Source organism: Eriocheir sinensis, chromosome 24 (genome assembly GCF_024679095.1).
Source record: "Eriocheir sinensis breed Jianghai 21 chromosome 24, ASM2467909v1, whole genome shotgun sequence".
Lineage (NCBI taxonomy): Eukaryota > Metazoa > Arthropoda > Malacostraca > Decapoda > Varunidae > Eriocheir > Eriocheir sinensis.
Window position 1 is genome coordinate 2,671,514 of NC_066532.1, and position 25,707 is coordinate 2,697,220.

Consider the following 25,707-nt stretch of genomic DNA (forward strand, 5'->3'; position numbering starts at 1 on the left):
GTGATGGGCCAAATTTTTGCCATGATATAAACTCCCCAAAATAGATGATGCACAAACTGATCACTAATGCATTGATATATACATGTATTATGAAATGGATTGGGTGAGTGATGATTTTTTCACAATTTTCTCGCTTAGAGGGGCCTTTAAGAAACATGATCCCCGCAGCTACCGGGTTAATATTCCTGTGACAGATCAAAGGAAAAACAAAATACATATACAAAAAAAATCTATGAGTATTCTGATTCTAAAAACTGAAGACAAAGGAAGGTGACACTACATTATTTTTTTCTAACAGCAAAAAAAAAAAAAAAAAATAAATACATAAATAAATAAAAAAATAAATAAATATGCAGTGAATCAATTATTATTAAGTTCGATGTGTTAATGTGAGAGGTGTCTTGAAACTCCTCTCTGAAAATAGTGTGTGTGAGAAGAAAGAAGAAACCACCGAGGAAGAAAAGTGATTCCGGAGTTTACCAGCGAGAGGGACGAGAGAATAACAAGACTGGCTTACTCTTGCATTGGGAAGTTGGACGGCATATGAGTGAGCTTGAGCAGAAAGTCTTGTGTAAAGGATTATTAAAAACACAAGAAGAAGAAGAAGCAGAAAAAATAAGAAGAAAATAAAGATGAAATAAAAGGAAGAGGAAGTAGAAGATAAAAAAGAAAGAGGAAGAAAAAGGAGAAGAAAATGAAGAAAAGACCACTAGAAGAAGAAAAAGAAGAAAATGAAAAATAAAAAAATAAAAGAAAAAGAAGAGGAAAAAGAGGAAGGAAAAGATTAATAATAGATGAAAAAGATGCAGAAGAAGAATAAAAAAAGAATAAATAAAGAAGATGCAGAAGAAAAGAAAAAGAAAAAGAAGAGGAAGAAGAAAAGACAACTGCCAGAAGAAGAAAAAAAGAAAAAGAAGAAAAGACCACCAGAAGAAGACAACGAAGAAAAGAAAGAAGAAAAAGAAAAGAAATGGAAGAAAAAAGAAGAAAAGAAAACGAACAACATTTCAAGTATACAACAAGTGGCAGATCTACCAGCCCATAACACTGACTCAATGACTTTCCAACATCTCACTTCCATTCCTCTCAAGGCAGCCCCAACTCACCTCCACAGCCCCGCAAACAGCTCCAAGCCTCCTGAGCCCCGGTGGTACTCGTGGTAGTAATGGGGCAGCACCGAGGGGTAGCCGGCCGCCCCACAACCCCCGCCAGACACCCCGAAGTTACCCCCTGTGCTCGTCCTTGAAGGCAGCACCTCCACCCCTCCTGACCCTTGCCGGCAAAGTCTGAAATGGATAAGAATTTTTTAATAAAGCCTGATTCTCAATGTTTCAGGGAATACAACACAATAAGGTGGAGATTAGAGGGTACATATGTAACCTTACAAACCAGGCTTCATCAAAGGTTTGTTACAATATCCCCTAGTGACTGGTTGTACGTCAGCCACAACTTAGGGATACTTAATCTATCTGTCTATCTTTAACTCTGCCATCCTGTTGTTGTTTTTTTATAGTAAAGGAAGCAGCTCAAGGGTTAAAAAAATAATAATGAGAAAAAAAGCCTGCAAAACACTGCCCCTATAAAACAAATCTTAGAGGAGTGCCAAAAGAGAGGTCAATTTTGGGTGGAGAGGTGTCTCGCTACTCTCCTCTTGAAAGGGTTCAAGTCGTAGGCAGGAGAATATACAGACAAAGGAAGATTGTTTCAGAGTTTACCAGTGCAAGGGATGAGAGAATGAAGATGCTGGTTAAGTTTTACATAATGGATTTGGACACTATAGGGATGAAATAGAGTAGAAAGTCGAGTGCAGTGGGGCCGCAGGACAATGCAAGCCAGACTGTTCACTTCCCGTTTCTTTTCTTATAGTTGGACTTAAGTGCCAATAGGCTTTCTTGATGGGGCTTGACGGATGGCCCAAGCTCGTAATGGTGCAGGCATTTTATAGTGACACTGGAGCCAAAACCTACCAAGTGAGAGTTTTGTGGATGTTCTGTGAATGGTGAAGCATGGTGAGATTTTGTTTGTGACCGCCCTGCAAGGAGAGGAAGAAGAAGAAGAAGAAGAAGAAAAAGAGGAAGAAGAAAATAAAAAGACAAAGAAAAAGAGGAAGAAAAAAGAAAAGACCACCAGAAGAATAAAAAAAGAAAAAAAGAAAAGACAACTGCCAGAAGAAGAAGAAGAAGAAGAAGAAGAAGAAGAAGAAGAAAAACAAGACCACCAGAAAAATAAAAATAAAAGCAGAAGAAAACACAACTACCACAAGAAGAAGAAAAACAAAACAACCAGAAGACGAAAAAGAGGAAAAAAATAAACAATAACACCCAAACGCTAATCAATGTCTTACCCAGGGTGGTCAAAGGGTATGGAGCCCCGCCGCCGCCCCCTGAGCCTGGAATGTGAACTGATGTACTCGCTGAAGGGCAGGTTCTCCGTTGAGGTGAGGGGCGTGTGGTGGCCGCCAACCTCAGACTCAGCCTCCACGTCACAGCCTGGGAGGAGAAGAGGGGAAGTGTCGAAGTGGAGAACCTCAGTAGATGGGCCATAGACTCAAGGGTAACATGAGAAGAAGAAGAAGAAGAAGAAGAAAAAGAAGATGAAAAGAAAATAAGAAAGAGAGAAAGGAAGATGAAAAAGAAAGAAGAGGAGGATAAAGAAGATGTCAAAGAAAAAAAGAAGAAAAAGAAAAGGTCACCAGAAGAAGACAAGAAGAAGACAAAGAAAAAGATAAAAAGAAAATAAGAGAGAGAGTTAAAGGAAGATGAAAAATATGCCCTCAATAAGCTGTGTTCATACAAAGACACACAGACAGAAGCTAAAGGTAGATTTTATTTTTATATACTAGGAAATAGAAACAAGAATGATGACGACGTAAATACCTTTCTGGTTGGGATGTGACGGTGCCGAGCCTCTCCGCAGTGATAGGTAGTTGTAGTCCGGCCTCTCGGCTCCCCCTCGCAGGCCACCCAGCAGCTCCTCCGGCCGCAGCAGTGGAGCCGAACCTCGCCGGCCGTGAGCATACAGACTTCCCTGCGGAGAGCCAGTGTTTGTAGAGGAAAACAAGGGAAATGAAGGGGATTATGAAGACATTTGCTATGCCTGATATACACTGATCCTATAGACAGAAGATAGGTATTGAAGACTTCTAAGCAGAGCCATCATTTGTAGAAAGTTGGAAAGTTTCGTTTAGTCGGCGCAACATCTGTGGTCATATGCCAGAGAGAGATAGAAAGGGAAGAACTTATAGGAGAAGGGAACAGATCCCAGGAGACGGGACACAACCCCCGATTAATACCTGGTACCCATTCACTGCTGGGTGGACAGGGACGTAGGGTATTGGAAAAGCCGCCCAAATATTTCCACTCCGCCCGGGAATCGAACCAGGGCTCTCTCGGTTGTGAGCCGAGTGTACTAATCACTGCACCACGAGACCCCCTATCATTTGCAGAGACAGGAATATACTTAAGGCTTCGCTGTGGAAAGCCATTATGAGTAAGGGGAAAGGAGGCAGACCAAGGGGAATATAAAGCTGTGATGTGCTGATCCTAAACCTGGACAGCTCTGAAGACCTCCCTGCAGAGACTCATCATTTGTGTACAGGGAAAGGAGGCAGACCAAGGGAAGAATGATGACAAGGTTCCTGTGATGTGCTGATCCTAAACATGGACAACTCTGAAGACCTCCCTGCAGAGACTCATCATTTGTGTACAGGGAAAGGAGGCTGACCAAGGGAAGAATGATGACAAGGTTCCTGTGATGTGCTGATCCTACAGATACAAGATACTGAGACCTTTTTACAGGATAAGGAGACAGAACATGAACTAACCAAAAAGATACAAGAAAAATATGCCCTCAATATGTTGTGTTCATACAAAGACACACAGACAGATGTTAAAGGTAGATTTTTATTTATTTATTAGGAAATAGAAAAAAAATTGTAAACTACAGCTCATCTGACACAAAGATTAACAGATAGAAACTGGCAAAAGTAGATTTTTCAAAATTCATTCTTGATAATAATATAAAATAATAGAAATAATAAAGGCTGTGAAACTACTGCACAGTGTTATATTTACCTATTTCTTTCCTTTAGTCTAGGAGTGTAAGAAAGTGAGACTGCTTCCTGTGCTCACCTGAGATTGGTTGAGCTTGTACATGCCTGGCTTCATCATCTTCTCGCGCGCGTCGCACACGTTCTCGTCATCACAGTTGAGACTCCGCCAGGCACGCGCCTTCCACGAGGCCTGCTGCTGCTGCTGCTGCTGCTGCTGGTGCTCTCGGAACTTGGGTGCTTCTCTTGGCACTATGTTTTCTTTGTCTAACTCACTATTAGTTCGGTCTACACGAGGGAACTTACTGCTCTCGTGTAGCAGGCGATCCAAGAACTCCCTTTTACTACTAATACTTGTACTGTCTAGTGAGGCGCGGCGCACCAGGCCCCGGCCGATGAAGGGTCTGTAGGGGCGCGCATCCAGGCTGTCGGCATGAAGGAATGTTGTAGCACCTTGGTGGTTGGAAACACACTTCCTACTGTGAACGCCCACGTCTGGGGCTGTAGTCAATGGCTCCGCGTCGCCTCGAATGGGGTGGTGCACTAACTGTTCCGCCGGGTCCGAGCATTCACCGCCGCCACTTTTCACTCTATCACAACCTCCACTTCCACCACAACCACTATTGGTGTTCCCACATGGTTGACCTGAGCCAGCGCCGTGCACCGCGCCTAGCCGCTGTGCACTCTCGGGATCCTGTGGGGAGTTTTCCTGAGTTGTCGCGTGAGAAGATCCGTCTTCGCTGGGTGTGGGCGACAGTGGCTGAAGCATGTGTGACGTTCTCGCCCTCGTCTGCTGTAGCCATAGAGGTGGGAGGGACTTGCGCCGTGTGAGCCTGGTGGTCGGGCGAGGTAACCTGATGCCCACGCCGCCCATGGTCGTGATGGAAGGCTCTGGCAGAAGGGCTTCTGGAGTCAGAGCAGAGTTGTCAGCCGGGCCAGAGGTGAGGGAGGTGAGCGACATCCCCCCCATGGTGACGGTCTCCACCACCAAGGGCTGGTTCCCATGCTCCGGTAGACTCTCCCTCCTGATGATGGTGCGAGGGAGCAGGCGCGGCATGTTGAGGGGAACGGAGTGTCGCCGGCCAAGCTGAAGTGACCGCGACACATTCTCTAGAGAGCCAAGCACTGACTGGTGACTGTCGCCGCTGCTGCTGGGGGACGTCCCGCCATCCACCTCCTCAGGCTCCTCCTCAGCGCTCTCCACCACGGTGTTATCAGCGGAGTCTTTCAACATCAGGGGCTGTGGGGCGGTGTCCTCGGCCAGCTTCTTCTTGAGCAGCCGCTCCTCCCACTTCTGCTGGTTGGTCTTCATGTTGGTCACCATGGAGTTTGACAAGCTTGTTTCCAGCCAGCGGTTCCAAACGTCAAACAGCGGCGACACAACGTACTTGATGAAGTCTGGAACAACACAACAGTTGACATCAGTAACACACGATGAAAAGTTGATGTTGATAAACTTAGACTGAATATATTAAGTGGTAAAACACAGACAGTTAAGACATCATAAAACTGACATATATTCACTGGCATTACAATAACAATGAAATACAGGCCAGAATGAGCAGAGGCAAAAGGAAAAGGATGACACATTAAGAAAGCATAAGGAGACAATCTAACACAGCCATGAGCGGCCTTAGTCTAGAGAACAAAACAGCGCATTAGATGAACCTGTTTGTATCTTGGCCACAGACATCTTGCTGCTGTCACAGAGCAGCGTCACGGGGAGGTTCAGCTGGCGCTCATAGTCCCCTTGACGGTAAAACTCCTCACATATCTGAGGAGAGCGGAACCTGTCACTGAAGTACACAACTCATTTACGTTAGCTGGAAGTGGCTAAAAAATGATTCCAAGGATATATACGCTACATCTAAATATTACACAGCTGAGGAAAGCGAAATCTGTCACTGAAGTAAACAACTCACTTACGTTAGATGAAAATGGATAAAAAATGATTCCTAGGATGTTTACGCTACTTCTAAATACCACACAGCTGAGGAAAGCAAAATCTGTCACTGAAGTAAACAACTCACTCGCAACATTAACTGAATATAAATAAGAAATGATTGCTAAAAGAAATACTGTACTGCCAAATATCTCTGTAATGCCTGACCTGAGTGTTAAATGTATGTATATATATAATTCATGAACGGCAGGGAAGTGTAATGTTGTATGGTAAAACCTTCATGATGGTTGAGGATACGAAAGAAGTAAAGAAAAAAGAAAGGAAGGAAGAAGAGGAGAGAAAAGAAGAGAAAGTGAGAGAATAGAGATGGAGAAAAGAGAAAAAGGAAGACGAGGAGAAAGATACAGAAGAAGGAGAGAAAAGAGAAAGGAAGGAAGAAGAGGAGAGAAAAGAAGAGACAGTGAGAGAATAGAGATGGAGAAAAGAGAAAAAGGAAGATGAGGAGAAAGATACAGAAGAAGGAGAGAAAAGAGAAAGGAAGGAAGGAAGAGAAGAGTTGACTTGAAGATGCAATAGAGAGAGATGAAAGGAAGGGAGGAAGAGAAGAGTTGACTTGAAGATGCAATAGAGAGATGAAAGGAAGGCCGGAAGAGAAGAGTTGACTTGAAGATGCAATAGAGAGAGAGGAAAGGAAGGAAGAGAAGAGTTGACTTGAAGATGCAATAGAGGGAGATGAAAGGAAGGAAGGAAGAGAAGAGTTGACTTGAAGATGCAATAGAGGGAGATGAAAGGAAGGAAGGAAGAGAAGAGTTGACTTGAAGATGCAATAGAGAGAGATGAAAGGAAGGGAGGAAGAGAAGAGTTGACTTGAAGATGCAATAGAGAGAGATGAAAGGAAGGGAGGAAGAGAAGAGTTGACTTGAAGATGCAATAGAGGGAGATGAAAGGAAGGAAGGAAGAGAAGAGTTGACTTGAAGATGCAATAGAGGGAGATGAAAGGAAGGAAGGAAGAGAAGAGTTGACTTGAAGATGCAATAGAGGGAGATGAAAGGAAGGGAGGAAGAGAAGAGTTGACTTGAAGATGCAATAGAGAGAGATGAAAGGAAGGAAGGAAGAGAAGAGTTGACTTGAAGATGCAGTAGAGAGAGATGAAAGGAAGGGAGGAAGAGAAGAGTTGACTTGAAGATGCAATAGAGAGAGATGAAAGGAAGGGAGGAAGAGAAGAGTTGACTTGAAGATGCAGCAGAGAAAGATGAAAGGAAGGGAGGACAGTTACTACAAGAATACAGCAACCACTACAAGCAAACAGGGAGTGAGTGCCTTCATAACAAAACAAGATCACATATCGTTCAAAGTTCCCTACCATTCAAGACTCAATTGTAACCTTAAGGACAAAAATCAAATCAGTCTATTATGTATCCTGCAAAGTCCCATGGTATTAAAAACTCTATCGTACCTAAAGAACCAAAAACGAATGAGTCTATTGTATATCCTTGAAGACTTTACTGTATTTTTAAGGACAAACAATGAATGAGTGTATAATCTAAGAGTCTCTTGAGTCCTAATATTCGAGGGTTGCCCAGGCCGCTGCCCACCTGGTATGACCACTTCTGCGAGACCTCCCATGGCCGGCAGGGGTTGCAGATGTCGGCACACTTCAGGGCGATCTGGAGGGAGAAGTGGCGGTGCTCGGGGTCCTGCATGTCAAAGGTGCCGCTGTCCAGGTATTGCTGCGGAGGAAAAGGTAAGGCAAGGATGAGTAAGCAAATAGTAACAAATACTGTATATTCTTATGCACTCGATCAATCTTTTTAAAGGATTTTCGTGATGCCTAATTTAGTGAGTAGACTTTTACATGTACTATACTTCATTTTTACAGGTTTAATTCAAGAGAAGTTTAGCATAGGAGAGTTGCTTAAGCTAATCCACTAAGGTAGTTACTTTCTCTTGAACATGTGAAGGTATATGCTCAGTGGACATTAGATTCAGTTTGTAGGGTAGCCAACAACTTTCAGGCTATTCAAATTAAAATATAAAAATATCAAATGCTTTCAACTTCCCCTAAGCTCTAGACCTTCTTTAGTCCACCTCTTCTAACACTGCTGTCATCTGCTCCTCTAAAATGTAAAAATATCAAATGCTTTCAACTTCCCCTAAGCTCTAGACCTTCTTTGGTCCACCTCTTCTAACACTGCTGTCATCTGCTCCTCTAAAATGTAAAAATATCAAATGCTTTCAACTTCCCCTAAGCTCTAGACCTTCTTTAGTCCACCTCTTCTAACACTGCTGTCATCTGCTCCTCTAAAATGTAAAAATATCAAATGCTTTCAACTTCCCCTAAGCTCTAGACCTTCTTTAGTCCACCTCTTCTAACACTGCTGTCATCTGCTCCTCTAAAATGTAAAAAAATCAAATGCTTTCAACTTCCCCTAAGCACTAAACCTTCTTTGGTCCACCTCTTCTAACACTGCTGTCATCTGCTCCTCTAAAATATAAAAATATCAAATGCTTTCAACTTCCCCTAAGCTCTAGACCTTCTTTGGTCCACCTCTTCTAACACTGCTGTCATCTGCTCCCTACTTTACCATTCTCAATCCATGACTCTCACAAACTCTCTCCCCAAATGACCTCCATCTACCACTCCTCACCAAGACATTAATATGTACATTCAAGACCCATCTCACTTATTTTTTACAGTAAAGGAAGCAGAGGAAAAAACTTGGTAGGGAAACTAGGGACTACTCCTGTTAACCCGGTAGCAGCGAGGATCATAATGTTTCTTAATGGTCCCTCCAAGCAAGAAAAATGAGAAAAAATCACCCCTCACACAAACCATTTCATAATATATATCAAAGCATTTGTGATCAGATTATGTATCATCTATTTTTTTGGGTTTATATCATGGCACAAATTTGGCACGTCGCTGCTACATGGTAAAGCCACAAATTTGGCCCGTCGCTGCTACACGGTAAAGCCACAAATTTGGCCCGTCGCTGCTACATGGTAAAGCCACAAATTTGGCCCGTCGCTGCTACACGGTAAAGCCACAAATTTGGCCCGTCGCTGCTACACGGTAAAGCCACAAATTTGGCCCGTCGCTGCTACACGGTTATAAGAAGACAACTGGAGTGCATGTTGAGATTACAATGGCCTACCTTGAACCTTGTGAGGAACTCCTGCTGGCGCGTGATGTCCGTGGCCAGGATGAGGGAGCGCAGCATGTCCTGGAGGCTGGCCACGTCCTCGGAGTCCCAGGAGTCCAGCAGCCCAGACTCCCACAGGCACCCCATCGCGCACCGCCAGTGATGGTTCTCAAGCACGCTGAAGTTCTGCGGAGACAAAGTGATGAGAATGGGAGGTAATTTTTCTTAAGGTCGGTATTAAAAGACAATTTCGCTTCTCACATCAGCTATTTCTAAAGGACAAAGAGGGGGTCAGTCAGGTTCTAATGAGTGTTTCTTGAGGTTCACGGTAAAGAAGGGTCAAACTACCACCAGGGTCATAAAACTACTAATGGAAATGCCCACAACTCCTACGAAAGTCTTGTCAAATATGTGTTCTTGGGCGACGAAATGTCTGATAATACCGGATCCTTAGTGTCTTTTTAGATTAGAGAAAGCAAGCAAAGGAAAAAGGGGAAAAAAAGCCTGCAAAACTATTAACTGCCCCCCCCCCAAAAAAAATAAAAATAAATAAATAAATAAATAAATAAATAAATAAATAAATAAATGACGGATTAATTTTTCTGACACATTCTTTTATTTTTTTAAGATTATTGGAAGTAGTGAAAAAAAGTTAAAAAAAGGCCCACAAAACTACTGCTTCCCCCCACCCCCACCCCCACCCCCACCCCCCACACACACACGAACACACTTAACTTTTATTTTTTTTGTCGAGCAGTAGTTTTGCGAGGGTTAATTCTTCACCGTTTTTTTTTTTTTTTTTTGCCAGAGAAGCCAGAGAAACAAACAAACAAACAAACGAAAGAAGAAAAAACAACAACGATGAAGAAATAACCCTCACAAAACTACTGCTTGCAAAAAAAATAAATAAATAAAATAAAATAAATAAATAAATAAATAAATAAATAAATAAAAATAAAATAAATAAAAAGTGCTAGTGAATTGAGGGCCATTACCTTGTAGAGTGCCGCCAGGTGGTTGTCGGTTGCGATGAGGAACGGCTGGTTGACCCCGGGGTGATCCAGGTCGTGGCAGACAGCAGCGATGAGGGCCGCCAGCATCTCCAGCGGCGTCAGGTGCTTGTGGATCTGAAAACACGGAACACATAAGGAACTAGTGAGCAAAGAACTTAGAATAGACAACTTAAATTCTTATTACAGTAAAACCCCGAGTATCCAGCCCTCTTGTATCTGGAAACCCAAAGTATCCAGCCCTCTTGTATCTGGAAACCCAAAGTATCCAGCCCTCTTGTATCTGGAAACCCAAAGTATGTGGCCCTCATCTGTAAACCCTGACAAGTATCCGGGCCTGGAAACACTAAATATCCGGCCCCTGAGTATCTGGAAACACTAAATATCCGGCCCTTGAGTATCTGGAAACACTAAATATCCGGCCCCTGAGTATCTGGAAACACTAAATATCCGGCCCTTGAGTATCTGGAAACACTAAATATCCGGCCCCTGAGTATCTGGAAACACTAAATATCCGGCCCTTGAGTATCTGGAAACACTAAATATCCAGCCCTTGAGTATCTGGAAACACTAAATATCCGGCCCCTGAGTATCTGGAAACACTAAATATCCGGCCCTTGAGTATCTGGAAACACTAAATATCCGGCCCCTGAGTATCTGGAAACACTAAATATCCGGCCCTTGAGTATCTGGAAACACTAAATATCCGGCCCTTGAGTATCTGGAAACACTAAATATCCGGCCCTTGAGTATCTGGAAACACTAAATATCCGGCCCTTTAGTATCTGGAAACACTAAATATCCGGCCCTTTAGTATCTGGAAACACTAAATATCCGGCCCTTGAGTATCTGGAAACACTAAATATCCGGCCCCTGAGTATCTGGAAACACTAAATATCCGGCCCCTGAGTATCTGGAAACACTAAATATCCGGCCCTTTAGTATCTGGAAACACTAAATATCCGGCCCTTTAGTATCTGGAAACACTAAATATCCGGCCCCTGAGTATCTGGAAACACTAAATATCCGGCCCTTTAGTATCTGGAAACACTAAATATCCGGCCCCTGAGTATCTGGAAACACTAAATATCCGGCCCTTGAGTATCTGGAAACACTAAATATCCGGCCCCTGAGTATCTGGAAACACTAAATATCCGGCCCTTTAGTATCTGGAAACACTAAATATCCGGCCCATGAGTATCTGGAAACACTAAATATCCGGCCCTTTAGTATCTGGAAACACTAAATATCCGGCCCCTGAGTATCTGGAAACACTAAATATCCGGCCCCTGAGTATCTGGAAACACTAAATATCCGGCCCCTGAGTATCTGGAAACACTAAATATCCGGCCCTTTAGTATCTGGAAACACTAAATATCCGGCCCCTGAGTATCTGGAAACACTAAATATCCGGCCCTGAGTATCTGGAAACACTAAATATCCGGCCCTGAGTATCTGGAAACACTAAATATCCGGCCCCTAGTATCTGGAAACACTAAATATCCGGCCCTTGAGTATCTGGAAACACTAAATATCCGGCCCTGGTATCTGGAAACACTAAATATCCGGCCCTTTAGTATCTGGAAACACTAAATATCCGGCCCTTTAGTATCTGGAAACACTAAATATCCGGCCCTTTAGTATATGGAAAAAATAAATATCCGGCCCTTTAGTATCTGGAAACACTAAATATCCGGCCCCTGAGTATCTGGAAACACTAAATATCCGGCCCCTGAGTATCTGGAAACACTAAATATCCGGCCCTTTAGTATCTGGAAACACTAAATATCCGGCCCCTGAGTATCTGGAAACACTAAATATCCGGCCCCTGAGTATCTGGAAACACTAAATATCCGGCCCCTGAGTATCTGGAAACACTAAATATCCGGCCCCTGAGTATCTGGAAACACTAAATATCCGGCCCTTTAGTATCTGGAAACACTAAATATCCGGCCCCTGAGTATCTGGAAACACTAAATATCCGGCCCTTTAGTATCTGGAAACACTAAATATCCGGCCCTTGAGTATTTGGAAACACTAAATATCCGGCCCTTGAGTATCTGGAAACACTAAATATCCGGCCCTTTAGTATCTGGAAACACTAAATATCCGGCCCTTGAGTATTTGGAAACACCAAGCATCCGGGAAATATCTGCCTGGATAAAAATTGAAAAAAATCCATTCCTGTTGAAAAATTCCAAATACTGCCGGACTGGCCTAAGATTTGAAATACCCGCGCCACGCTTCCATGCTGTTTGAATTTGAACTTAACATGGCTCTTTGGGCAACAACACAGCGCCTATGATGAAAGTGGCCAAACTCTCCTAGATTGCTGTGTGCTCTATTCTATATTTCTCTTCTTTGTACCTTTTCCTCCTGCAGGTAACAGTGCATGGCCTGCGTCACGTCCGCTGCGTGGATGGCGTTGTGGTAGGGGTTGGAGGCGTGGTATCCGTCCTCAATCAGGGCTGTCGAAAAGGGCTTCCATTAGCATCCAAAAATCGGGTATATGTTGTCAGTTTGCGGAGAGAAATAAAGGGAATGAAAAGAACAAATACAAGAGACTAGGAAAAGATGATCACAGGAATTCCGCCAGAGTGAATAATGTATCTTTTAAATGTTATATGAAGCGACTGAAGACACACACTGACACATACACGTTAAGATTTCAATTTAAAAGATACATTATTCACTCTGGCGGAATTCTTGTATGTGTTCGAGTTTGTTTTAAGCTATTTTGATATCCCTTGAGGTGTAGACAGATTGTGATGCTTAAATATATATACACAAAACTTTATTCATATCCAGAAATAAAAAGCAAGTGAACAACAGGCTAATAATACAGAAAGCTAAAGCTGTAATGTGTGTTTGAAGATGTCCTTTTCTCTTGTTTTCCTTTTCCTATTTATATTGCGTCATTCCTTTTTTTATGTCTGTCTTGCCTTGTTGTTTTCTTTCTTTTTCTGGCTTTCCATCTCTTCGCTGTTGTTTCTTCTCTTGTTTTCGTCTTCCTATTCATATTGCCTAGTTGCTTTTTATTTCTGTATGCGAATAGAGTTTTGAGTATATTTTAGCATCACAGTCTATCAATACCTCAAGGGAATTCAAAATATCTTAAAACAAACGCAAATACATGACTTCCGCCGGAGTGAATAATGTATCTTTTAAATGTTATATGAAGCGACTGAAGAGACACACTGACACATACACGTTTAGATATCTGTTTTATTAGCCAGTGTACTGATCAACTGTTTTTTTTATTTGTGGATGCGAATAGAGTTTTGAGTATATTTAAGCATTACAGTCTATCAATACCTCAAGGGAAGTCAAAATAGCTTATAACAAACTCGAACAAAAACAGGAATTCCGCCGGAGTGAATAATGTATCTTTTAAATGTTATATGAAGCGACTGAAGACACACACTGACACATACACGTTTAGATATCTGTTTTATTAGCCAGTATATTGCCTAGTTGCTTTTTATTTCTGTATGCGAATAGAGTTTTGAGTATATTTTAGCATCACAGTCTATCAATACCTCAAGGGAAATAAAAATATCTTATAACAAACTCGAACAAATACATGACTTCCGCCAGGGTGAATAATGTATCTTTTAAATGTTATATGAAGCGACTGAAGACACACATTATACGTTTAGTTTGTTTTATTAGCCAGTATACTGATCAACTGTTTTTTTATTTGTGGATGGGAATAGAGTTTTGAGTATATTTAAGCATTACAATCTGCCAATACCTCAAGGGAAATAAAAAAATATCTTAAAACAAACGCAAATACATGACTTCCGCCAGAATGAATAATGTATCTTTTAAATGTTATATGAAGCGACTGAAGACACACACTGACACATACACGTTTAGATATCTGTTTTATTAGCCAGTATATTGCCTAGTTGCTTTTTATTTCTGTATGCGAATAGAGTCGAGTATATTTTAGCATCACAATCTATCAATACCTCAAGGGAAGTCAAAATATCTTAAAACAAACGCAAATACATGACTTCCGCCGGAGTGAATAATGTCTCTTTTTGATGTTCTATGATGCTAGTGAAGACAGACAGACAGACAGACAGACAGACAGACGGACAGACAGACAGAGCCGGGACATCAAAGGCATTCATTCATCATTACTTATCCCGGAATGGACATGAAAGCGCCTCGTCCATTAGCTAATACACGGACATGAACACTCGTCTCCATTCTGAGCTTTCTTTTAATGCATCGTCGCCATCAAACAGAATAGCTTACTTCCAAGATGCGACGTACGTTATAGAACCTCTTAGTCAAGCGCTCGAACGCCGGGCCGGTCAGCTGCATTTTGATTCAGGAAAGGTGTTTTTTTAATTCGTTTTCTTATTATTTATTTCTAGTTTTGACCTATTTGAGTTTTTAAAGGATGCAGTCAGTCGTAAGGAAGACATCAGGACTAACACGGGACTTTGAAAACGAAGGAAAAAGGAAAAAGAAAAAAAAAGAAAATGGACAAAAAAAGAAATGAGGGGATGTAGATTAACCCAGAAACAATATTTAGGAAAGACGGGAAGATGAAATGACGCAAGAATAAGAAAATGATAAAAGAGAAAAATATGGACAGAAAGCCAGAGGAAATACACATAATAATAATAATAATAAAGTCACAGAGATAGAAGGAAGAATAAGACCAAGAAGAAAAGAAGTGGAGACGAAGGGCCAAAAAAAAAAAGAAGAAAGAAAACAACGAAGGCAGAAAAAAAACAGAAGACTGAAAAAACGAATAAAAAAAACAAAAACGAAAACAGAAAACAAAAACAAAACAAAACAAGAAAGACAGAATGACAGAAAATGAAGAAAGAATTAAGGAATAACACACACACACACACACACACACACACACACACACACACACACACACACACACACACACACACAAAATGAAGACAAACGAAGAAAACGCCGAGAAGAAAAAGAGAAAATCAAAACCAGAAAGAAAAACAAAACAAAAGGAATGAAACGATCAGACGAAATGAAGAAGAAAATAAGAATGAGAGAAGGAAAACGGAGAGGACAGAAGGACTAACTCAAACATACAGCAACAAACACGGGGGTCTGCACACTTACAAAAGCACTTCCACACGGTGACTGTATCGAATTTGAAGTGCTCGATGAGGCCGTACTCGTGAAGCAGGAAGACGCAGAGCACGGAGACGGGCCGACCCCCGCACACGCTGTCCAGGGTGAAGGCGTTGAAGCCCCAGACGCCCACGCGGGACAACAGGTACTGGGGAGGAGAAATACATCAGGGTAAAAGGAAAACAGAGGAGTATATGAAATAGAGAAAATGATAAAAAGGTACATTGTTATAGTTGGGTGGCTGCTCTAGCAATGGGAGATGGAAACGATACATGTACATTCAACGAAGAAGAAGGAAAAGTAAAAGAAGAGGAAGAAGGAGAAGAAGAAGAAAAGAAGACAAAGAAGAAGAAAACAGAAGAAATAACACGAAGAAGAATCAGAGAAGGTGAAGACGACGATGAAGAAAGAAGAAGAAAAAGAAGAAAGAGAAAAAAGTAAAAGAAGAGGAAGAAGAAGAAGAAAAGAAGACAAAGAAGAAGAAAAAGAAAACAGAAGAAAGAACACGAAGAAGAATCAGAGAAGATGAAGACGACGATGAAGAAAGAAGAAGAAAAAGAGGAAAAAGAAGAAAACGATGCAGACGACGAAGAAGCAGGGCGCCTGGTTACCTGCGTGAGGCCGTTGTAGAGGTCGTCAAGGAGCGCCTGGTGTTCCTTGTCGAGGCGCCGCGTGGGCAGCTTCCTGCGGCGGCGGCGGTGCAGCGTCAGGAACCTGGAGTACGACCCGCGCCCCGCCCCGCCCAGCAGCCGCTCCTCCGCCTCGCCCACGTTCATGTCCCCGAGGTTGTAGTTCATGGTGAGTGTGGCCCTGGCGCGCGCGTCTGTCTTGGCAACGTCCAGCTGGGCATCGGTGGAGCGAGACGGCGCGACAGTGGCGGCGAGAGAGGTTTCCACTGTGGTGTTGCCCTTCACATCACCTGGAAGAGAAGGCGTGAGAGAATGGCTTAGGGTTTGAGGAAAGGGCGAAGGGCACAGTCAAAAGGGTTTAATGTTAGGAATCAGTAGAGTGACAGAGTGACGGTGGCGGCGAGGGATGTGTTCACTCCTGTGTTGCCCTTTACATCACCTGGAACGAGAAAGATGCGAGGGAAGGGCTTAGCGTTAGAGGAAAGGGCGAAGGGCTTAAGCTTAGGAATCAGTCAATTCTAAGAGCTCGACGGTGGCTGTGGGAGGCGTTTCCAGTGTTGCGTCGGCCTTCCGCGTCACGCGCAGAAGGGGAGGGAAAGGTAGAATATTAATTGTGTGAGACGCACCGGGGTCAGTAAGACTGGCTATATTAACGCGTCAGTATCTCGCTTCCTACCTATCGAAGTACTCTTGTGTTGTCATTTTTGTCTTCTACTGACCTCCCGGAAAGCCGCAGGAAAGAGTGTAAAGATCAAAACAAGTGTGAGCATAGCTATGAAACGTGCGTGCGAACCTGCGCGACTGCGGGAGGCTGAGTGGCCCAGCTCGACGAAATGTGGGAGCACTGGGGGGTCAGGGGAGACGGAGCCCCGTTTGAGCTTAGATATATCTTCATTTGTCTTTTAGTGACCCTGAGAAGGCTCAAAAGAGACAACCCCCCCCCCCTTCCCTGTTGGAGAAGCGTGAACGCCTCTATTGGATTAAGTTTTGGTTGCCGCGGGACGCTTCGGGCTGCTCCACCGCCGCGGCAGAGCGGGTTTGCACACACATTTCATGACCACAACAAAACAACATCGCCGTTATAATAATAATATTAATAATAATAAAAATAATGAAAATAATAATAATCCTAATGATAATAATAATAACAACAACAACAACAACAACAATAATAATAATAATAATAATAATAATGATGATAATAATAATAATCATAACCCATTAATTAAAAAAAAGAAGCCAACCAAGATCATTAAGTATTTAAATATGATCATTATTATATACATTATTATTATTATTATTATTATTATTATTATTATTATTTTCATCATTAAGAGAACAGGGTGGAGCAGAAAGTTTATCCTCGCCATCAGGGCCACGAGAACAAGTCACACACAACAACAACGTAAACAAACAAACAAAACAAACAAACAAGGATGCCGCTTTAATTACCGGCGCCGAAACACAAACACCGGCTGGAGGTAAACAAACAAACAAACAAAATAAAATGAAAATAAACAAAATAAATAAAGTAAATAAATATATAAATCCTCCTCCCTTACATAAAAAAAAATAAGAAAATAAAAATAATAAGAAAAATAACATAGATAAAAGATAAAATGAGATAAAAAAAGATGAATAAAAAAAGACGAATAAATAAATGATATAAAAGAGAATAAAAAGAAAAGATAAATGACGAAGATAAGATAAAACGAGATAGAATAATTATAGATGAAAGAAAGAATAAAAGAAAGAAAACTGGATAAAGACGTAAATGATATGATAAACTGAGATAGAGAAATAAATGATAAATAAAATGAGAGAATAAAGAACGAAGGAAAGAAAAACAGAAAGAAAACGGGAGACGAGGAGGAGGAAAAGGAGGCACTCAAAGAAACGAAGGAAGAAAGGAAACGTAGAAAACGGGAGGAAAGGAAAGGAGAAGAAGAAGAGGAGGAGAGACTGAAAGAAAGGAAGAAGAAAACGGAAATAGGAGGAAAGAAAAGGAGGAGAGAGGGACGAAAAGAGAGGAAGGACAAAATGAAAAGAAAAACGGGAGGAGATAAAAGAAGAGGAAGAGGAGGAGGAGGAAGAGGAGGAGGGACTATAAGGAAGGAGAAAACGAAATGAAAGAAAAAACCCAAAAACGAAAAAAAAGGAAAATAGGAAAAAAATGGATAAAAGATAAAAAAAGAGGAAGGATAAAAGCTGAAAGGAAGAAAACGAAAATAAGAGGAAAATAAAGAAGAGGAGGAGGAGAGACGGAGGAAAAGAGAGGAAGGACAGAACGAAGAGAAAAAAAGACGGGAGGAGAGAAAAGAAGAGGAAGAGGAGGAGGAGGAGGAGGAGGGACTATAGGAGAGAAAGAAGAAAACAAAGAGAGGAAAGGAAAGAAATGGAAGAGGGGAACTAAAATAAAGGATAAGAAAAAGAAAACAGGAGAAAAAGAAAGAAGAAGAAGAAGAGGAGGAGGAGGAGGAGGAGGAGGAGGAGATAAAAAAATAATAAAGAAAACGAAAATAAGGAGAAACGAAAAGGCGAAGGAAAGGCGAGAGGAAAGGAATGACGAAGAAAAAGAAGAAAATGGGAAAGATAGGAAAGGGAAGAAGGAACGAAGAAAGGAAGAAGAAAACGAAAACAAGAGGAAAGGAGAGAAAACAAAAGGCGAAGAACTTAAAAAAATGATGAGAGAAAAAAAGAGTAACGAAGAAAACAAGAAAATGGGAAATATAGGAAAGAAAAAACACAAAGGAAGGAATGAAGGAAAGAAATGAATAAGGAAAGAGGGAGGAAAAGAAAGAATAGAGAAAATAAACTAAAAAACGGGAAGGAATTTAAAGGGAAGAAGGAAGGAAGTAAGAGGGAGGGGGTAGAGGGGAGGGAAGTTAAGGAAAGGAAGGAAGGAAAAGAAAAAATGAAAAGAATGAAGAAAAAAATAAGAAATAAAAAATGAAGGAAAGAATGAAATGAAGAAAAAAATGAAGGAAAGAATGAAATGAAGAAAAATATGAAAAAGAAAAAATGAAGGAAGGAATGAAATGAAGAAAAAAATGAAAGAAAGAAAAAATGAAGTAAGGAATGAAATGAAGAAAAAAATGAAAGAAAGAAAAAATGAAGGAAAGAATGAAATGAAGAAAAAAAATGAAGGAAAGAATGAAATGAAGAAAAAAATGAAAGAAAAAAAATGAAGGAAAGAATGAAATGAAGAAAAAAATGAAAGAAAGAAAAAATGAAGGAAAGAATGAAATGAAGAAAAAAATGAAAGAAAGAAAAAATGAAGGAAAGAATGAAATGAAGAAAAAAATGAAAGAAAGAAAAAATGAAGGAAAGAATGTAATGAAGAAAAAAAATGAAGGAAAGAATGAAATGAAGAAAAAAATGAAAGAAAAAAAATGAAGGAAAGAATGAAATGAAGAAAAAAATGAAGGAAAGAATGAAATGAAGAAAAAATGAAAACGAAAAAATGAAGGAAAGAATGAAATGAAGTAAATAATGAAAGTAAGAAAAAATGAAGGAAAGAATGAAATGAAGAAAAAATGAAAGAAAAGAAAAATGAAGGAAAGAATGAAATGAAGAAAAATGAAAGAAAGAAAGAAAAATGAAGGAAAGAATGTAATGAAAGAAAAAAAATGAAGGAAAGAATGAAATGAAGAAAAAAATGAAGGAAAGAATGAAATGAAGAAAAAAATGAAAGAAAAAAATGAAGGAAAGAATGAAATGAAGAAAAAAATGAAAGAAAGAAAAAATGAAGGAAAGAATGAAATGAAGAAAAAAATGAAAGAAAGAAAAAATGAAGGAAAGAATGTAATGAAGAAAAAAAATGAAGGAAAGAATGAAATGAAGAAAAAAATGAAAAAAAAAATGAAGGAAAGAATGAAATGAAGAAAAAAAATGAAGGAAAGAATGAAATGAAGAAAAAAATGAAAGAAAGAAAAAATGAAGGAAAGAATGAAATGAAGAAAAAAATGAAGGAAAGAATGAAATGAAGGAAAGAATGAAATGAAGAAAAAAATGAAGGAAAGAATGAAATGAAGGAAAGAATGAAATGAAGAAAAAAATGAAGGAAAGAATGAAATGAAGAAAAAAATGAAAGAAAGAAAAAATGAAGGAAAGAATGAAATGAAGAAAAAAATGAAAGAAAGAAAAAAATGAAGGAAAGAATGAAATGAATAAAAAATGAAGAAAGAAAAAATGAAGGAAAGAATGAAATGAAGAAAAAAATGGAAGAAAGAATGAAATGAAGAAAAAAATGAAAGAAAGAAAAAAATGAAGGAAAGAATGAAATGAATAAAAAATGAAGAAAGAAAAAAAATGAAGGAAAGAATGAAATGAAGAAAAAAATGGAAGAAAGAATGAAATGAAGAAAAAAATGAAGGAAAGAATGAAATGAAGAAAAAATGGAAGAAAGAATGAAATGAAGAAAAAAATGAAAGAAAGAATAGAGAAAATAAACTACGAAACGGGAAGGAATTTAAAGGGAAGGAGGAAGGAAGTAAGAGGGAGGGGGTAGAGGGAAGGAAAGTTAAAGAAAGGGAGGAAGGAGAAGAAAAAAAAAAGGAGGAAAAGACTAACACGGTAATCCGAAGAAAGCAGGAAGGAGAGGAAAGGGGAGGAAGGAGGAAGGGAAGGGACTCAACGAAAGAAACAACAATAGCAACAACAATAGCAACAACAACCACAACAAAAAACAACACCAATAAAAAAAAGGACACTAGATTTACATAGATTTACATAGATTTTCAGACCACACAAACCCTATTCTCCAAGTGGTCTGTCCTTAAAACTAAATAACACAACAACTAAACAAATAGCCTAATAATCAACAAGACTGCATTTCTCCCTTTGTGAATGTCAAGGTGGAGGAAATGGCGGTCGAGTTTGTTTTTATAGGAGCCAATCGTGTTGCACTGGACCACTGAGGGCGGGAGTTTATTCCAGTATCGCGTTACAACGTTGGTGAAGAAAATTTTGGTGCAGTCTGAATATATTTGTTTACACTTAAGTTCTGTGCCATTATAGCTTCTACGAGACAAACAACTGATATTTATCCACATTCGTATAGCCAGTGACATCTCAAGTAGGGTTCACCGGTATAGCCATTGAGTATTTTGCAACATTCGATCCGTTTTCTTCTTAGTCGACGCGTCTCCTTCGAGGGGGTACTCACCTAACACTCGCACCATGAGGCCATTCTGGGAGGTCTGGTCCAGCCTGACGCCCTCCCGCCTCTGGAAGACAAGACACACACACGTTAGTACACAGGAGGGAAGGAGGGAGGAGGGGGAGAAGAAGATGCAATATGAGATGAGAGGAGAGAAGAAAAGGGTGAATGCAAATGACAATAGACGACACACACGTTTGTACTTAGGAGGGAAAGGGTATAGGAAAGGAGGGGTGAGGAGGAGGAGGAGGAGGAGGAGGAGAAGAGAAGGCAAAATGAAAGGAGAGGAGGAGAGAACGCAGGAGAAGAGACGAGGAGAGAAGAGTGAAGGGAGATGACCGTAATAGAATAGGAGAAAGGGTGGGAGGACGGTTGAGGAGAAGAGAGGAGAAGAGGAGGTAAGAAGAGAGAGGAGAAAAGAAAGCAGGGGAAAGGAGGAAAGAAGAGAGAGGAGAAGAGGGAAGGAGAAGAGAAACGAGGAGAAAAGAAAGCAGGGGAAAGGAGCAAAGAGAGAGGAGGTAAGAAGAGAGAGGAGAAAAGAAAGCAGGGGAGAGGAGGAAATAAGAGAGAGGAGAAGAGGAAAGGAGAAGAGAAACGAGGAGAAAAGAAAGCAGGGAAGAGAAGCAAAGAAGAGAGAGGAGAAGAGGAAAGGAGAAGAGAAAGGGAGATAAAAGTGATGAGAGGTAAGGAAAAAAACACGAGGAAGAGGACGATAAAGACACGAGATAGACATAGACAGCCAGGTAGGGAAAGAGTTCCCCGATCATTTGGCCGTAAATTTGACAGTTCGTCGGATTTACCTCAATGAATGGGATTAGCAGGCCGTGTCGACTCTACCAGTTCTACCTCCATGACTGAAATATTGGCGGCACCGCAAGCTTGCCACTCAGCACCTGCCTCCCCTGTGACCTCAGCTAGTCAAGAAAATAATTATAAATCCATCAATCCTCAATAGTTTTACCGGGGGACGACTCTCGGTGACGCGGCCGTTAATATATGTAGATGGGCGTGTAAACAGGGGCGCCGATCCTATTATTAAAACGATTACCTCTTTTAATGGGTTCGTCAGCTTCAAAGCCTCGTTAGCGCGCGAAACATTGACTATTAAAACATCACCTCTCAGCGCGGGGCAAACTCAATTATCGGGGGAGGGGTGGGGGGGGGTAGGGGACATGATGAAGGGGAAAGGAAGGGGCCGTAAAGAAGGGGGCTGTAGGGGGAGAAGGGGGCTGTAGGGGGGGGAAGAAGGGGGCTTAGTGAAGGGGGGGGGGGTGTAGAGGAGAAAGGAACAGCAGGGAAGGGGAGGAGGAAGGGGAGAAGGAAGGGGCCGGAAGGAAGGGGAAGAGGGGCCGTATAGGGAAGGGGAGGATGTGAGGGGGATTTGCAGGGGAGGAGGAAGGAACTGCAATGAAGGGGGTGTGCTGGAAAGGGAAGGAGGAAGGGGGCTGAGGAGGGGAGGAAGGGTCATAGAGGAAGGGAAGGGGAGGGTGCTGGGGAGGGTGTGTGCAAGGGAAAGGGGGGGTTGTAGGGGAGGGGGAGGGGGCAACGGGGATTAATAGTTCTATAATAATGAGCCACCGTCGACGGGAACTCATTACACAGGCGAGGGACGGGAAGACAGGACACCGTCAGTTCAGGGTTCCCGGCGGCCCATCTCGCAGCCTTGAAGCGTGTGACGGGAGATAGGGAGGAAAGTCTCGGGAGGAAAGGGAGGAAAAGAACATAAGAAGACAAGTGAGACAAGACAAAAGACGAGAGGATGACAAGTGTTTGGTCTTCTCAGGGGAGGGGGAAGAAAGGGAGGAAAGGCTCGGGAGGAAAGGGAGGAAAAGAACATAAGAAGACAGTGAGACAAGACAGAAGACGAGAGGAAGACAAGTGTTTGGTCTTCTCAGGGGAGGGGGAAGAAAGGGAGGAAAGGGTCGGAGGGAAAAGGAGGAAAAGAACATAAGAAGACAGTGAGACAAGACAGAAGACGAGAGGAAGACAAGTGTTTGGTCTTCTCAGGGGAGGGGGAAGAAAGGGAGGAAAGTCTCGGGAGGAAAGGGAGGAAAAGAACATAAGAAGACAGTGAGACAAGACAGAAGACAAGAGGAAGACAAGTGTTTGGTCTTCTCAGGGGAGGGGGAAGAAAGGGAGGAAAGGCTCGGAGGGAATGGGAGGAAAAGAACATAAGAAGACAAGTGAGACAAGACAAAAGACAAGAGGAAGACAAGTGTTTGGTCTTCTCAGGGAAGGGGGAAGAAAGGGAGGAAAGGCTCGTGAGGAAAGGGAGGAAAAGAACATAAGAAGACAAGTGAGACAAGACAAAAGACGAGAGGAAGACAAGTGTTTGGTCTTCTCAGGGGAGGGGGAAGAAAGGGAGGAAAGGCTCGGAGGGAATGGGAGGAAAAGAACATAAGAAGACAATGAGACAAGACAGAAGACAAGAAGAGGTCAAGTGTTTGGTCTTAAAAGTAAGGATGAAAGGGAAGAAAAGACCATGAAGTAACAAGAACCACGAGATGATGATGGGTCTGTTGAGGGTTTGAGGTCACAAGAAAGTCAAGCAGAAGGAGATGAAGATGAAGAGCAACACCTGCACCGCCACGAGAGGGAGCACGAGCAGGGTAAAGAACGCAGACTATGGAGTGTAGGGGGCGCCAGTGAGTGCCTTGAGGCCTAGCGAGCCGCGGCACCACCGGCGGGAACAGGAACAGGCGGAGAGAGGGGGTCGGGGAGGCGGGGCGGGGCACAGGAGGAGGTGGTGGAGGGAGGGCACGGGACAGAGGGCAGGCTCGGGGCACGGGGCAGAGAGAGAGGGGAACAAGACGGGCGGAGAAAGGGTCGAGGTGGCCTGGGGTGGGTGGGGCGGGGCGGGGCGGGGCGGGATGGATGACAGGGCTCAGAAGCCGGGAGGGTGGGCACGGGACAGGGCAGAGAGTGGGGACGGGGCACTAGGCAGAGAAAGAGGGGAAGAGGACAGGCTGAGGGAGGATCGAGGAGGCCAGGGCGAGGCGGAGCGGGGCGGGGCAGGGCACAGGAGGCAGCGGGTGGGCACGGGGCAGAGGGCAGAGGAAGAGGAAAGCAGCAGCAGCAGCAGCAGCCCGCACATACATAAAAGGCGCCCGCCTTTTTGGCGCCGCGCCGCGCCGTCCCGCGGGACCCGCCGTGCCACGCCGCTGCCCGGCCTGCCCCGCCGCGCCCACACTCCCGGCGGGGCGCGGCGGGGCACAGGAAGGGACTACGTGCGTGCTGGCTTCGTTTTACATCACCACGAGCACGCATTTTTCCTCGCCCATCCTATGATGTTTTTTTTACTTTACGGTTTCCAAGGCATCTTGTTCTCAGCGGTGCCCATAACACATGTCCTCACACCTGTCCTTGGCGGTGCGCCCCCAACACGTGTCTGCTCACTGCCCACCTCGATCCAAGGTCTCTTTTATTTCATGACTTCCAAAGCATCCTGTGCTTAGCGGCACGCGCACAATACCAATGGCATGTTCTCAACTCACAGCCCACTTTCCTCCAAGCTCTTTATTTCACGCCTTTGAAAGCATTATGTTCTTGGAGGCACGCTTATAGCACCTTCTCTAAGCCCCCAGCGCAGCGTCCAGTAGGACACAGGTTCGCGTCTCGCCTGCCGCGACCAACAAAGCCGCGTCAATTTTTCAGTCACCGCCGAGTGGCCTAAGATTACCCACAAGCTGCCCTGAAGACCACCTCTCAACCCGGACTCTAAAAGATGATCAAAGATGAGTTCCGGGGAGGGGGGCAGCATGAGCCTAGCAAGAGGCGCCACTATAAACACTTGCCTGCGCCGTAACGGGCTGGGGCCGACCACCACGCCCCACCAAGAAAGCCTGCCGGCGCCATAGGCAGAACCGTAAAACACACGCACACACACACACACACACACAGTCATAAAGCACACTCACCCGCGCCTCAGACCACACACAAACGCACACCGGCCCAGAATAAGCTCACAAACATACGCTGTGTACAAACCAAACACGCGTAAATCAGCGTGGAGGAGAGACAGACAAGCACGGCCGACCGGAGATTCTCGAGGGGGAGAGGGAGGGGGGGCAGGAGGAAGGGGGGAGAGGGAGGGGGGCAGGAGGAAGGAGGGGGGGGGGGCGGTCAGTCACGGAACAACGTCTTCAGCATTGTTTGTGTCTTACGTAAACATTGTATTATATTAGCCCCCACCCGCGCCGCCGCCGCCGCCGCCGCCGCACGATATGGCTTTTGTACATCCGTCTATACTCTATACCAACAGGGGGCGTTAGTAATTTCTGTTGTTGGAATATTATCAACTTCTCTCTCTCATCTAATAATCTTTAATAATAACAATAATAATTCATCTATACGTGGGATTGTTGCCGTCCTTCCTCTATGGGACGAATTATAAGATATTTCGTCGCCCAAGAACACATATTTGACAAGGCTTTCGTAAGAGTTGTGGGCATTTCCAGAAGTAGTTTTATGACCCAGGTGGTTATTACATCATCTACTTTATCAGTCATCTCTATATCTACTCATGTTTAACTATTTATCTATCTGCCTATCTAATTTGTGTATCTGTCTATCTGTTTAACTATCTATCTGTCGTCCTTCTCAATTATTCGTCTATCTATCTATCAATATTTGTCTATCCTAAATATCCAGCTTCTCAATCATTCTTTATTCTATTCTTTAAAAACG

The 25,707-nt window shown here is 42.7% G+C and overlaps 1 protein-coding gene across 8 annotated transcripts in view; it reads right to left on the reverse strand.

The window, feature by feature from the left end:
• Window positions 1–25,707, reverse strand: part of LOC127002753 (uncharacterized) — a 191,294-nt gene that overhangs the window by 6,407 nt on the left and 159,180 nt on the right. For all 8 annotated transcript variants that reach the window (XM_050868881.1, XM_050868884.1, XM_050868882.1 and 5 more), the window contains 12 exons: window positions 21,028–21,088; window positions 15,843–16,150; window positions 15,220–15,379; window positions 12,472–12,572; window positions 10,090–10,221; window positions 9,107–9,280; window positions 7,547–7,681; window positions 5,717–5,822; window positions 4,131–5,446; window positions 2,877–3,027; window positions 2,345–2,489; window positions 1,107–1,286 (listed from right to left, as the gene is read on the reverse strand). In XM_050868881.1, the coding sequence (XP_050724838.1) occupies window positions 1,107–1,286; window positions 2,345–2,489; window positions 2,877–3,027; window positions 4,131–5,446; window positions 5,717–5,822; window positions 7,547–7,681; window positions 9,107–9,280; window positions 10,090–10,221; window positions 12,472–12,572; window positions 15,220–15,379; window positions 15,843–16,150; window positions 21,028–21,088 (2,969 nt within the window). The remainder of the gene's footprint in view (window positions 1–1,106; window positions 1,287–2,344; window positions 2,490–2,876; window positions 3,028–4,130; window positions 5,447–5,716; window positions 5,823–7,546; window positions 7,682–9,106; window positions 9,281–10,089; window positions 10,222–12,471; window positions 12,573–15,219; window positions 15,380–15,842; window positions 16,151–21,027; window positions 21,089–25,707) is intronic.